The sequence below is a fragment of the Pantherophis guttatus genome, chromosome 1 (genome assembly GCF_059756535.1).
Source record: "Pantherophis guttatus breed Tessera chromosome 1, ASM5975653v1, whole genome shotgun sequence".
NCBI classification, from domain to species: domain Eukaryota; kingdom Metazoa; phylum Chordata; class Lepidosauria; order Squamata; family Colubridae; genus Pantherophis; species Pantherophis guttatus.
The window spans coordinates 168,666,063-168,681,518 of NC_142063.1; the positions used below are offsets into that span (position 1 = coordinate 168,666,063).

A 15,456-nucleotide genomic window follows, 5' to 3' on the forward strand; every position below is an offset into this window, starting at 1 on the left:
CCAATCCCAGAAGGTTAGCGGTATTTTATTTCCTTTATTCTCTTTCCACTTCCTACACCCAAGACAGTTTATACAGTGACAGAGACTTTCAACCTTTTCTTAAAAGACTTTCCATATATATATACTATATTCTTAATATTTAATATTCAGAATCTGAAAGGAAGAAGCAAATCTTGAGCTAAGGTTTTTCATTGTAATACCTGTTTTGTGTTCAGTTTTAAATATAAATGAACAATCATCTTAAATGATATAGTAGTGCTAAGGTAAATAAAATTTGGATAGCTGGGAATTTTATAATGAAGAAACTCAAGTTCTGTTATGTTTTGGTACTCAGAAGAAATTCTTCAGTTCAGGATTATTTGATTTTGTTCTTTTCCTTATTATAAAAATGTAATGAATAATCTTTGAGATAAAAATGGGACTGAGCTAATTTATTCCACTCCATTATCTTCACTAAAGCAGAAACTTAAATGGACAGATCACTTTCTGGTGGCTCTGGGCTTGACTAATGCTACAACCTCTGAAGGAAATGAGACTAAATATAATAGTAATGGAATGTGGGAATAACCTTGAGAGACAGGATGTAGCGATACAGCCAAGGGGTCAGATAAAACGCAGCTTAGCCCACAGTGAGAATGTGGGTGGGGCAAGAAGCTCAGAAGTGATCTTCCCTAGATTCATGGGCTATAAAGGGGATAGAGGGAGGGATATACTTTCAGTCTTGCAAGAATATGTTCATGTAATAATCTTACAATAATGTAGAATTAGCTCATCTGTTCATATTTCCTGTCTGGTCTACCTCATAAGGCTAACATCAGTTATACATCTCTACATGGGAACGTCTGGGAGATGCAATGGAATTCTTGACCTGGAAGCAGTAAGGGTCTGGATGGAGAGAATTGGGTTGAGACTCAATCCTAGCAAACTGAGCGACTATAGGTTTGCATTAGTTTAGTACATTACCAACTTCATATCTGGATGGGGCTGGTATGCATTCTGGGGATATTCCTGAACTCTCAACTCCTGGAACAGTAAAAATTGGGTCCTGGAGGTTCTGTGCTCATCTTCAGCTGGTTAGTAGTTCCAATTATTCCTGTAATATAAGGCACAGTTTTATAGTCACTCACATCCTTGTCACCTAACAGTTAGGCTGTTTTCAATGGGACTGTCCTTGAAATAACAAATGCAAAATGCAATAGCTTATTAACTGTTTTGTGGTATAACATCAATGTTGTGGGAGCTGCATTGGTCATCAGTTTCCAGATACTATTCATGATGCCAGTGATCACTCTTAAAAGTTCAATATGGATTGGACGTTGGCTATATTTCAGATGGTCTGCTCCAAATAGACTGCTTGCCCAGGGAATGCCTGTAGAGAGTTTTTGAGAGTCCTTGCACAATCACTTTTCTTAATGACCAAGTAGATCAGACATAAATAAATTTCAGAAGCAGGTGATCCGTGACTTCTGACATCTCTCACTAATGACCATGGTGGTTAAAGCTGCTGAGACTAACAGATACGACTGTTATCTCTATCTAATTATTCTGAAGTATTCCCGTTGATGGGAATATTTTTGGTAACTGCCAAAAATGGCAGTTTTTTTGCATCCAGTGTTCTAGTACAAAACAAAATAAATCCTGCAGACTTAAATTGTAAGAAGTCCTGCTATGTACAAGTAGTCCTCAACTTACAACAATACATTTAGAAACCATTTAAAATTACAACGGCATAGAAAAAAGTGACTTGTGACTATTTTTCAGGCTTATGACGATTGCAGCTTCCCCATGGTCAAATGATCAAAACTTGGATACTTGGCAACTGGCATGTATTTATGATGGTTGCAGTGTCCTGGGGTCATATGATCACCTTTTATGACCTGACTAGCAATCAACGAGAAACCAGATTCACTTAATAACCGTGTTACTAATTTAACAACTGCAGTGATTCACTTAACAATTGTTGCAAGAAAGGTTACAAAATGGACAAAACTTACTTAACAACTGTCTTGCTTAGTAATAGGAATTTTGGGCTCAGTTGTCGAGCACCATCTGTAATATACGGTATGTTGAAATAATTAATAAAAAATAACATCACTTGTTCCTCAAATATATTCATCCTTGAATTTTATAGCTACCTCTTCTTTAAATAGTTCTTTCAATGCTGAACTTGTGTGGTCTGAAGTTTTAAAATGGAATCTGCCTTCAGCAACTTCAGATATTTGTTTTTACTCCTAGTAGTGTTGAATTTCTCTCCCTTCACCTACAGCTTTTGTTTGGCCAGTCTAAGGCCCACGGCTGTATGGTCTTGCCATAGTAAACCCAAAGCAAGAATTGTAGCAATTTTTTAGGTTTGAGCTTCAAAAAGTAATTTTTCCTTTAATAAAAACATTTGTTCATGAACAGATAATTGACACAACAGTTTGATTCCCCAGAATGTGTAATTTTCCTTTTAGTATCAGCCCACCAGGAGGAAAAACGGCATTTTCTGTTTCTGTGTTATTAATAGAAATTTGATTTATAGAAATCGACAAATGAGCCATTTCCAAGCCTTCTGCATGACATTCAGGTTATTAGACTAAAACAGCAGGAAAATTTAGGGTCTATTTAAAACATTAGCAGTCTTATTCTTGAATGGGCAGGACATTGAAAATTAAAGTGTTCATACTATATGCATAACTTGCTGTATTATTATTGTTTTGCAGCTGTTTATTGCAGCATTTTCAAGTAGGAGATGGCAGAAATCAGCTCACCAGCAAACATCAAAGAAAAGGTACAATTTTTAATGATCACATCATGCAGCATACAGTACATATAGATCAGTCCATTCAAACCTTAAACACTCCAGCTTTCCATAGAAGATGAAATAATTAGTCGATAGTCCCATGCTTGGTGGATGTCCTTGAGCTACCTGCCCTCCATTCCGACTTCAGCCAAGGACATTTAAATTCTACTTCTTGATAACAAGAATGAATCTCAGTTGTTTCTATATAACAATCCCCTTTCCTGTTTGGAGCTCATCTCCAAGCTTTGGTTATCTGGATAATATGAAAAGGAAATCCTAACTTGCATATGTGCTTGATCTTAATATCATATTATCTATTGCACACACACACAGAGAATCTAACTTTTAATGAGCTCAAAGTGATGTACATTGTATCATTCATTATTTAGTACTTGCAGCAACACCATCAGGAGTTGAGTATCTAATGAACTCCATGTTTGATTGGGAATTTGAATTGGGTTTTCTTGTCACAGTCCAGCATTCCAAACACTACCTTATATCAATTGATATATGTCCTCTCATTACTGAAGTATTTTTTTTTGTCAGTAGCTAGGACTTTTTTGGACATGCAATTTTAATACCTTGTATGGTTTTATATAATCAGTATTATTCCTACATTCAGCATCTTCCTCCTAGTTAATTAAATTTATATTTATCATGTATCTTCATAGAAGTCAAGCCCATTTTCTTTTAGGGCATGTCTTCATTTTCCCCAGGATAGTTTTCCCTATTAATTAATTGCCTGTCCTGTCTTCATCATGCTCTATTGCGTTTGCTTCTCCTTTGTGGTTAGATGCAGGAGATGACAGGATACATGCATCCTTATAAAATGTTGACATAATAGAGAATGTCAGCAGCAGAGGTGAAATGTTCCCGGTTCGGACCGGATTGCTCGATCCGGTAGCGATGGAGGCGGGTGGTTTGGAGAACTGGTAGCAAAAATCACTACCCCCCCCCCCCCCATTGCCCAGCTGAGCAGTGCAATCTTCAAAGGCTTTTTTTTTATTTTTAAAAGCATTTTTTTTACAACCTCTTCAGCGGAAGAGGTTATAGAAAAAATGGTTTTAAAAGTAAAAAACAAAAGTTGGCCACTCAGTCATATTACCCCCCCACCAAGCCACGCCCACAGAACCGGTAGTAACAAATTTTACATTTTACCACTGGTCAGCAGGTATAATTTAACACGCAAATTAGACCCACTGAAATCCTCAATTTTATTTGTTATCAATTAACGCATAAGGTTCTGCATATTTAAGACTTATGAGGAACACAAATTTTGCAGCTATTAAACAAAAATAAGAATTAAGATAATTAAAAATTCCAAAATCAAGGCAAAGTAAAAGCTAACCTTTTTTTTACATTTTATTTTATTTATTTATTCATTGGCAAAAGCCAACTTTTATTAAACTATCACACCTTTAACACAAATCAGTGACACTTTAAAAAACATTTGGAGGGATATTGATGGTTGGAAAGTGAGTTAAGCAACAAGAGCCTTGATAGTACAGTGGTCTAAGCACCCTGTTATTAACACAGCTGCCTGCAATTTACTGCTGGTTCGAATCTCTCCAAGGCTCAAGGTTGACTCAGCCTTCCATCCTTTCTAAGGTAGGTGAAATGAGGACCCAGTTTGTGGGGGCAATAAGCTGACTTTGTATAAATGTACAAAAGTATGAAGGCTATTGCTTAACGCATTGTAAGCCGCCCTGAGTCTCCGGAGAAGGGCGGCATATAAATCAAATTTTAAAAAAACAACAACATACATGTAGCTGGTGGGATTTTTTTTATTAACAAGTGGATGGATGGATGGATGGATGGATGGATGGATGGATGGATGGATGGATGGATGGATGATCTGCCATCAAAAGTCAGTGTTGACTCTTAGTGACCACATAGATCAGGAGTGTCAAACTCACGTCTTTAGGTTGTCATCATGTTACGTATCGTAACTTCCCCCCTTCGCTAAAACAGGGGTGGGGGTGGCCAGCGTGTGATGCATCTGGCGGCGAGTTTGACATCCCTGACATAGATTTTCTCTATAATCTGCCGTTCAAGTTTTCCAATATTGCACCTATTGCCACTGTAACTGTGTCCTTCCATCTTGCCACTGGTCATACTTCATTCCACTTTCCCTAACATCAGAATCCTTTCTAGAGACCTAGCTCTTACATAATGTGTCTGAAGTATGGGACAGAGATATTTTTATCATTGTCTGTTCTTTGCCCATTTTAACTGGTATAGTCACAGTTCTGCAATAACCTGAGCTAAATAGAAAGCACATCAGTGGTGGGTTTCAAATTCAAATTTTTATACTACTGGTTCTGTGGATGTGGCTTGGTAGGCGTGGTGTGGCTTGGTGGGCATGGCTTGATGGGTGTGGCAGGGGAAGGATACTGTAAAATCTCTATTCCCGCCCCACTCCAGGGGAAGGTTACTGCAAAATCCCCATTTCCTCCCAATCAGCTAGGACATGGGAGGGAGAGAATAGGTGGGGGCAGGGCCAGTCAGAATTTTTACTACTGGTTCTCCAAATTACTCAAAATTTCCACTACCAGTTCTCCAAAACTGGTCAGAACCTGCTGAAACCCACCTCTGAAGCACATCTCTGAAAATTTCCATCTTGCATATCATGTATTATCCTAGAAGAGGCATAATGGTTAGACCGGTTGGATAGCCAGATGAAAGCAGACAACAGGGCTTGTGGGACATTTTAGTTTTGTTGAAAATTTACAGCGTGAAAATGCTATTTATCAAATTTGAAATGTCAAAAGCCTATCTAGGCTGGCACAGCGTGTATAAACAGCTGCCCTTGGGTACCATTGTCTGAAAAGCTGGTCAAAATTTAACAAGCAACTGCAGGATGCAAATAAACGGAAATGTCAGGACTAATTTTCAGGTGGAAAGAGGAAAAAGTTGCTGCCAAGAAAGGGGGAAGCAGCTGTAGCTTAACTGCAATGTGGGATTTATCAGACATGTAGCAAAAAAGGGGGAACCAATTTTCACATGTTCTTTCAATTGTACCACTAGCATTACAAGATTCTAATTATTTTATACAAATAGGGCTATTGCAAGCCTGAAAGATAATTGTAAATTCGTAATACAAAAATACAACACAAATTTGTCTTTTGATTTGCATTTGTTTTGCATTAGTAGCCCTCTCCTTGTTTCAAACTATATTTTTCTCTCTTACTTGCAGATTAATGCAGTGCGTTCAGTTGTTCCCAACAAAAGCAACAATGAGATAGTGCTGGTGTTACAGCAGTTTGATAACAATGTAAACAAGACAGTACAAGCTTTTATGGATGGTCTGTATGCTTTTCGCATTTCACTGTGTCTTCAGAAACAAGCATTAATTGCTAAATATTTCATTCTTTGTATAGGTGAAATAAAGGCTGTGTGTCCTATTAAAAGGCAATATTCAACATTTCTTGAAAGGAGACAATTCTTGTGTTGTCACTTGAGAAGGGATTTATAAGCATCACCAATAAGCCTCAGATAGAAATTATCAGAAAATGTTCATCTTCTTAATAGTAACCTGCAGAATCCAAGAAAATCCAATAAAAAATATTTCGGGGGGAGATGGTGGGGGGGGGATGCCATAAAGTTGACTTTACTTTATGGCTGCTTTGCTGATAATTTAGAAAGGTTACAAAGACAGACCCACTGAGGAAAAAATAATTTTAATAAGAAATGAATGAGATAGTACCAAACTCTGGTGGCTAAAGAAACCAAACCTGTCTCTTAACTGTAGAGAAGTATTCTTGATGCATCTCAGAATTGCAAGGGCAGCTCTTAAAAATTTGGACACCTTCCAGAGTATTAAACCATCAGTAGCTCTGTAAGATGCAGAGATGCAGATTACAGAGCCGAGGTGGCGCAGTGGTTAGAGTGCTGGGCTGCAGTTACTTCAGCTGACTGCTAGTTCAACAGATCAGCAGATCAAATCTCACCGGCTCAAGGTTGACTCAGCCTTCCATCCTTCCGAGGTGGGTAAAATGAGGACCCAGATTGTTGGGGGCAATATGCTATTTAGTATACTGTCTTTGTTGTAAGCCATCCAGAGTCCTCGGACAGTGAGCGGCATAGAAATATGAATAATAAAATAAAAAATAAAATAAATAAAGATGGGGAACTCTTCTGAGCCACTATTATTGCTTATTGTATATTCATCATTCCTTTTCTTCTCCTCTTCAGGTAGCGCACTTCAATTTCTAAAAGAATGGAATATGACTGGGAAAAAGAAGGTAATAGATTCCAAAGCTGAGTTAACTACTTAAACTGATATCTGCATAAATTTCCAGTTTGGTTTAGTGATTAAAGCACTACAGTAGAAAGTAGGGAATCAGTGAGTTCTAGTCCCGCCTTAGCCATGAAAGCAATCTGGGTGACTTTGAGCCACTTGCTCTCTGTCAGCCCAACTCGCTGCACTGGGTTGCTGGCGTAAGGAAAACAGGAAGAGAAAGGTGTGTTGGAACTGTTCTCTACCTTAAGTTATTTGTAAAAATAATAAAGGCAGGATAATGGTAATGCTAATGATTTCCCCTGTCCAGTGAGTCAGTGCTCATCTCCGTTTCTTAGCTGAGGGAGCTAGCGTTGTCTGAAGATGCTTCCGTGGTCATATGGCCAGCATGACTATATGCTGAGGCACACAGAATGCTGTTACCTTCCCACTGAAGTGGTACCTATTTATCTGCCTGCATTTTCATGTTTTCAAACTGCTAGGTGGGCAGGAGCTGGGGAAAGTAACAGGAGCAGGGACTTGAACCAAGGCTGCCAACTGAAAACTCAGACTCTTTAACCACCGAGCTATTGTACCCACAAAGGATAGATAGATAGATAGATAGATAGATAGATAGATAGATAGATAGATAGATAGATAGATAGATGATAGATCTGAGCAACTGATTTGTTGCCATAGTTTTTTGCCACTTGTTTTGTTTTTAGTGAGCACAGTTTTACATCTGCACACAAGAGGTTTCATAATCAATAGGCACTTTTAGTTTTAATTATTCCTTGAAGTTGCCATTTGTGTACTTGCAGAGTGTCCTGGATAATTTGATAGAAAATCAAACAATTGAAGTAGCCCACCCTGTTGAATCTTTGAAGATTTATTTTTTAAAAAATAAACAGTTCTTCTCTGTTAACTTATCCTTGAATAATAATTAAAAAAAAATTACAGTAAATAATAAGCATAATAAGCGTTATAAGCTCCTATTGCAATTATATAGGGATGGCTACCAAGATAAAGCCACACAAACTAATGAAGATAAGTTGACAACAGCCCAATAAAGCTATATCGATGTTCTTTATGGCATATGTATCCCACCTGATACTAAGAAACCATCTCTTTTTTTGTTGCTATGATCTTGCTCTATCCAAACTAATACTAACATTAAACACTAGTTCAAACATTAGTTTTTTGTTTTTTTTTTTTAATTTAGATTTATATGCTGCCCTTATCCGGAGACTCAGGGCGGCTTACAATGCGCTAAGCAATAGCCTTCATTCTTTTGTATATTTATACAAAGTCAGCTTATTGCCCCCACAACTGGGTCCAACACTGCGTCCAAACTAAACTGGACCCAGTGTGGAGCTCCTCACTCTTGTGGGGGGAGGAGGAAGTGCAGTTATATGGAGATATACATATAGACATAGAGAGAGTCTATGATACAGATATAATCAAAATTAAAGCACTATGATAGGATGACAATTCCACCCACTTTTTAAACTTGTACATAAGAAACAGGGGCAACTTTGTTTGCTTCATTGTGGCCACCATCTTAGTTTCTTTTACCATATTCTTTAGAAATCCTTGCGCACACATATATAACAATTATTTTCAACAGACAAGAAAACTCTGGTGGCCCTGTTTAGATCAAAGATTTTAGCTAGTGCTTCTCACTTTTATTTATACAATTTTAACTTTGATTATTAAGTAGACTCTATGGGGCATGGAGACTTATTACAATTAATCTAACACTTGCAAAACTTAATCGATAATTCTAGAGATAACATTCTTCAAGAAAAAAATCCCTTTTTCTCCTTTTATGTACCAGTGACTGAATAAAATAGACAAAATTTTAAAAAACATTTTAGGAGAGCTAAATAGGCTATATGCTTTTAAAAATAATTTTATTTAAACATCCAATGCTCAGTTGTAACCGTTTGCAATTATTTTATCACCTTGTTTCCTTTATGTCGTATGTATTTCAAGAAACATGAATGAAGCCCTGATAATAAAAATTACATTTAGTACATTGAATAGAATTTGCAGTGGAAAGAAAGAAGTGTGGGTGGATTTGTTTTTTACTCCACACAGCATGACCCGTGTGGAGTAATATTGCTAACCTTATTTAATGCAGAACAGCAAAAGAAAAAGAAGCAAATCAAAGCAACATCACCGTAACAAAGATACAAAGGGTAGAGAGGATGGAACAGAAAAGGTGTCTCTGGAATCCCAAGACGTAAATGACTGCCAGGTGAATGGCTGTGCTAAAGATACTTTCCCTGGCAAATATGCCAGTGAAAAATCAAAAAATCCTCATGAAGAAAAGAGCTGGGAATACAAGAACAGGAGAGAGGCAAGACCAGAAATAACAGGTCAGTGTCTGTATGTTAAGATCAGCTTGATTTCCACCATTGTCATTCAGCCAGGATTTAAGTACTTTAATATATGTTTTTAGTTTTAGCTTGGATATTGATTTGAAAATGTGAATTGACATTCAGATGTGGGCTAAACCAATTTCTCCCATATCCTATCTTATATAATTAGTCTCACAGCTTTTGCTTCCTTCTTCTTTTTAGTCTCCTTAGAAGTGGTTTTCTTAAGTATTTTCTGTACAGTATTTCATAACGCAGAGCACCTGCCTGATCTCGGCATGTATAATATGTCCTTTTCTCCACATTATTGGCTGCTGCTGCTTTTCTGTCCTCTGGTACCATTTTTCTTGCTTCCCTCTTTACTTTGGGCATTTTTGTCACTTGTTCTAATCAGCAAAGTAGTTGGAATATAATATTGCTTGCTGGAATTAAAAAGTTTTAATTAAATTTTTATTGAGAAGGTATGCTTTTTTTGTCTCATAACATAACTTGATTGATTGTACCTGAAGCTTAGCAACCTCTCTTCAGGCAATCTGAAAAAGACAGTTCTGCAAATAAATCCTATTGAAATAATTTCTGCTTTAGTTCAGTATTTCTTTCTGTTTATTGTCCAAGATTAATATTATTATTTATTAACTATTTGTCGCCCATCTTGTCACAAGACTATTTCTGATCTTGCTTGCATATCATTTGTATTGTTTTATTTATTTGTTTTTCTAGACAAAAAAGAAGAATCTACAAAAGTATCTATAGAGCCAGAACAAAACAGCAGAGAGCTTCCTGATCCTTTCCAATATTCACCACCACTTCAGTGCAATGTTGGTAGAACAAAATCAAAAGTTCTAGCTACCACTGTTAAATCACTGCAAGTCCCGGCATCTCATGTTGAAATGAAAGCAGAAGATTCAGCCCAAAAAAGAGGTAACACAGATTATGATTCAATTTGGCTGGATAAAGATTCATTACTGTTCCCAGCTAATATTACTGTAAATGCAACATCACCATTCATTTCAGAAGCGAATGTAATTATATTTTGCCTATCCTGTAAAAGTAAATGTATTTCTTATCTTATAGACAAACATCTTCGGGAGCATCTGCCTCAAGTCACAAAATCACCTTATTAGTTTATTATATATTATAATATAATTATTATGAATGAAGATGAATAGATGTGTCCCAGGATATGTTGCAGGATTCAATCTGGGTCAGTGACCAGAACCAGAGGTTTAGTCTTCTGAGTTTTCGGACTTGTGCTGGAACCCATCCTCAAGGAACTTCTCTCTAACAGAGTCTGTGCTTTGGTTATTCTCTGTGTAGTGTTTATATGGTGCCTGTTGTGTGTAGCTTTTTAGATGTTGATTGAGGTGTTGATGATTGGCTATTAAGTTGTTGGCTGTTGTTTCCTTGGGCTGCCAAGCCCTCACCTCCTAAGTACTTGTACAAGTACTTGTTGTACACATTGAATAGCCCAAAGCACAGACTCTGCCAGAGAGAAGTTCCCTGAGGATGGGTTCCAGCACGAATCCGAAAGCTCAGAAGACTAACCTCTGATCCCGCTGACTGACCCAGATTGGATCCTGTATAATTATTACAATGAGACTCCTTCTGCAGCTTCTGTCTCTTGTACCACTTTCTACCAGCTGAAGTTAGATCAGGGTGATGTATTTGTAGCCTCTTTGTCCTTAACCTCCAGAATTTCCTGGTCTCCCTCAATTACACAGAAGATTAGAAGAATAACCTGAATGAGGTTAATGCTAAATGAAATTAATGACCGATAAGGGCAAAGAGGAAAGACAGATGGAAAACCCCCAGAGACTAAGTGCAGGCAAACATGCATGAGAGGAAGAGCCATTCATTGCTGGAGTTAATTAGATGAAACCCTGGGTTGATGTAAGGGTAGTGAATTTGTTTTATGTAAAATAAATATTGGAATATTCAGCATGATTTTTAAGTCACAAATAAGATATTGCAAAATAGGAAGTAATTTAATCTTTTTGAACTAGAAGCAAGTAATTTTACTAGTGAAGGATCAACATCCAGTTGCAAAAGGGAAACATGCTATAATACTTCTTTTTGTGACAAAATTGAAATGTTATGGTTTGCAATAATGGTGCTGCATCAAATAATCATTTTTTTAAAACTGTAAGAAAGAGAAAAATCAATGTACTGATGGACAGTAACTACTTTCTTCTGTACTATACTATAAAAAGTCCATTTGTTCACACAGAACATTCTTTGTGGATTTTTCTTTATAACTAATATAAATTGTCAAGATAATTTAGAGATACAATGTGTGTAGTGTTTAAAGATTTTTTTTAAATCTACTTTTTATAGATTCTTTTTTCTATTTTTTTCAATTATTTTCTAAAATTGTTAAATTTTATAAAACATACCCTGTATAATTACAAAATAACTTTTTAATATATCTATAATGAGTATTGTATAACTGTTTGCATGTTTGCTTCATAGATATCTGATCTTTTTTTAATCAAGGTTGTTAGTGAAATAGCAATTGATGAGGCAATGTGTTTTAGTGATTGAAGTGTTGAATGAAGAACAGGGAGGTCATTATCAACATGAAAGTTCTTTGTATGATTTTGGTTCAACCAAAAATGTAGAGGTAAAATTGAAGGAGGGAATGCAAGGTGCCCTGCCTCAAGCTCCTGGAGAAAAACTGGAATATAAATGTAGCATACTAAGGATGACGGCAGTTTCTTCTTATAGGTCTAAATATTGAGAAATCTGTTAAAGATCTTCAGCGCTGCACTGTTTCACTGACTCGATACCGCATGATGGTCAAAGAGGAAGTGGATAATTCAGTAAAGAAAATTAAAGCTGCTTTTTCTGAATTACATAACAGGTAAGTAGAATGGTTTAATTGTTTTACAAAAGATACTGTTCTCCTCTCACTCTATAAGGAAGACTTTTTTTGCTGCTTCAATTGACTCCTCAATTTCATATTCCCACACTTTCATTCTAAGTAAGTAGGAATGGCCTATATTTAAGACCATGGAACAGCTGCTATGGTGTTTCCCAGTTTTTTCTTTATGTGGACCACTTCATCACCAGTTTAAGATTTTGTGGACTATCACAAAAATCAGGAACCAGACATGTGATATTGAAGCAAGAATGTTTTTCACATAAAAAGGGGTGGAGAGGTGCAGTGAATGGCATTGCTGTAGACTAGATTTAGACACATTTTATCCTTTCTTCTTCGATAATTTACCTTTTTTTGTCTATTTCTTACTTTCTGTGCTCAGTAGTAGTTCTCAGTTAACGACAGTAATTGGGACCAGAATTTCCATCATTAAGTAATGCCATGTAAAGGATATGCCATGTGACTGCATCACTTAGTAACAGCAGTCCCAGCATTGTTTTTTGCCATTGTTAAGTGAGAATCATAGGTTGTTAAGCAAGTTCCAGGTCGCTTGCAAGTAGGCCAGCAGGCAGGTAAAATGGTTGCTGCCAGGCAGGAGAGAGTGTGCAGGTATCTCAGAAAGCTCAACGCAAGCAGAGCAGGTCCAGGGATGGCTGCTGCTGGAAGGAGGAAGGTGTGAATAACTTATCACAGCAACTTGGAATCTTCTTGCTAGCTTCCCATTGACTTTGTTATGAGAAATTGTCAGGGCAATAATGTGACTGCGGGACACTATGCCTACCATAAATAAAAGCCAATTACCAAGCCCTAGGTCATGATCACATGACCTGGGACGGCTGGCACCTCAAGGACCGGTCATAAGTACCACTTGTTCAGTGCTGTCATAACTTCAAACACTGAAGAAGTGGTTGTTAAACAAGGACTGCCTGTACAACAAAATGTGTTCCATGTGACAAGTGCTACCTGATTCTGACTTTTGGCTATCTTAGATTAAAATGAGCCGCCTTCTACAATATCTATACTGTAAAGATCAGATGAAGTAGTAAATGAAAGAGCATCATAGTATAACTGAGCTTAGAGACAAGAGCTCCATGGACAGAAAAACTATTGTGTGTGTGTGTATGTGTGTTTGTTTGTTTGTTTTTTAGCAGGGGCCCAGTTTCATTAAAATAAGAAAGGTTGGAAATAAGTAAATTTTGCACTTACCTAATTTTAAGAACATTGAACTCCATTTGCTAGAATAATTCTTCCATGTTTGAATCTTCTATTAAAATTACTTTTTGCAGCCAGAATAAGAATGAGGTTCACTATGCAAATCTTGAGCATTGTGCCAATAGAATTCAGTTGATATAATAATGGAACAGTGCTATATTCCAAACCATCACAAAAATACATAATGTAACAACTATCCTCCAGAATCTTAGCTGAATAAAAGGTGTGCTCATTTTTTTTCCTAGCGAGGCAACATTTCTATTCATTACTTATTCGACCGAGCTTCTAATCACTTTTCTAGATCTGCAATCATATATATATTTGCATTAAGCACCCAAATAATTCTTGTCCTTTATTAGGTATATTCTGCTGAAAAGATGCAAAATTTATGTTTTATGAAGGTGTCTGTTTTGGTGATAGATCAAATTACTTGGGCCACATTTTCCCCCCTGGGCTGATAAAAAAAAAGATAAGAGTTTTCATTGCCAACCATTATGCATTAAATTAACATCATACTTCCAAACTTCTCTAAGGGCTCTCTAATGGCCTTTCCCACAGCCCCAAAATGCCCTGACCATGGCTCTTTTTGCAGTTGTAACTCCATTCTTTTTCCCTCCTCTTATCCACAGCCCTTGAGTTGAGTAAGTTATCCTTGGCTCTATTAAATATTTAAGAAACATTTTCTGCTTTATTCCAATATCATCCATCCTTAAGACTATAAAGTCTGGTACATTTTAATCCATGATGATAACAAAAATTCTTTATAGCATTTATAAAACTTTAGTCTATTGCTATGTGGTCCAGAGTCTTCATTTGTTTTCATATTTATAAAAACTTTCTTTAGTTTTTCAAAATCTATTATTCTTCCCAGCTTTCATCTCAAGTAGTATAGCTGGATTATTGCTATCTATTTATTTTAACAGAGTCTGATTATTTATTATGTCTGATTATAGGTATTTAATGCATTATCCAATTACAACTGCTTTAAGCACCTTGTATTGAATAGAATCATGTAGTCAAGTTTACAAGATTTTCAAAAAAATTCTGAATTTGTGTATCTAATTTTCACACATCTCTGCAGCTACCCAGCTCTCCTTGCCATAAGTTACAGTAGTCTCAGAAAATCTCCAACCAGGAGAAGTGAGGTGAGCCACTAAGTGGGGCCTGTCTCATGCACAGGAAGCATTTCCCATCAGCTAAAAGCCAGTTTGGATCATCCAATCCCAGTTAGCAAAATGGAGCAAAATAAGCATTTTCAGATATCTCTACCTGAAAGGAAAGAGCAACCAAGACAAATATTGGCCTTGACAAAGTATTTAGAAGTTACATCTTGAAATAAAACAATTGTTTAAAGGGATTAATTCCAAAGCAAATATGGGAGCCTGGATACAGCATTTTTTATCTGCAGAAAGAGCTTATGTAAATACCCTATGTTAAATTATAATTTTGCCCTCTTAAAAAATCTATCTGCCTATTAGAAATTTCCATTCCTTCCTGGTGAATTCTAAGTTACAAAGAGAGAGACTTTTAAACATTTAAATGTTTCTTAAAAGGAGTGTGTACTGAAGGAGAAGGGTACCAGCTAATGCAATAATTGTGTGAATGATCTTGGTACAATATAATGCTACTTAATATGTATAGAGTGCCATCTGCAGGAAGACGTTGGCAATTGTGTAAATTGTTTCTTAAGCAACGTATTTAAGTCAATTCCATCCATAAAACAAGAGGTTCTCAAAAGCAAAGTGGGTAATTTAATGAAACTCAATCAATGTCCCAAAGCACAAAGCATTTTACAAACTGAAACTGCATCAATGGAAGAAACATTTTGTCAAAGCCCAGAGGATTCTGGGATGTGTTTGATCAAACTGTTTTTTACACCTCTCAAAACATCTCTTTTGTGTCTTTTCTTATCCTCTTGAGTTATAGTGCAGAAAAAGATGCATTAATCAATGTGGCAGTTTGCTAAGTATTTAACAATATAAAG

At 36.6% G+C, this 15,456-nt stretch overlaps 1 protein-coding gene across 6 annotated transcripts in view; it reads left to right on the top strand.

Annotated features, from left to right (window-relative positions):
- The window catches only part of SPATS2L (spermatogenesis associated serine rich 2 like), a 45,487-nt gene that overhangs the window by 25,312 nt on the left and 4,719 nt on the right, over positions 1–15,456 (top strand). For 5 of the 6 annotated variants that reach the window (XM_034430277.3, XM_087882135.1, XM_034430302.3 and 2 more), the window contains exons 2-7: positions 2,703–2,770; positions 5,979–6,087; positions 6,977–7,026; positions 9,145–9,382; positions 10,103–10,303; positions 12,107–12,242. In XM_034430277.3, coding sequence (XP_034286168.2) covers positions 2,732–2,770; positions 5,979–6,087; positions 6,977–7,026; positions 9,145–9,382; positions 10,103–10,303; positions 12,107–12,242 — 773 coding nt within the window. In that variant the 5' untranslated portion in view covers positions 2,703–2,731. Of the gene's footprint in view, positions 1–807; positions 940–2,702; positions 2,771–5,978; positions 6,088–6,976; positions 7,027–9,144; positions 9,383–10,102; positions 10,304–12,106; positions 12,243–15,456 lie in introns of those variants that run through there. The other variant, XM_087882134.1, reaches the window with a different exon arrangement.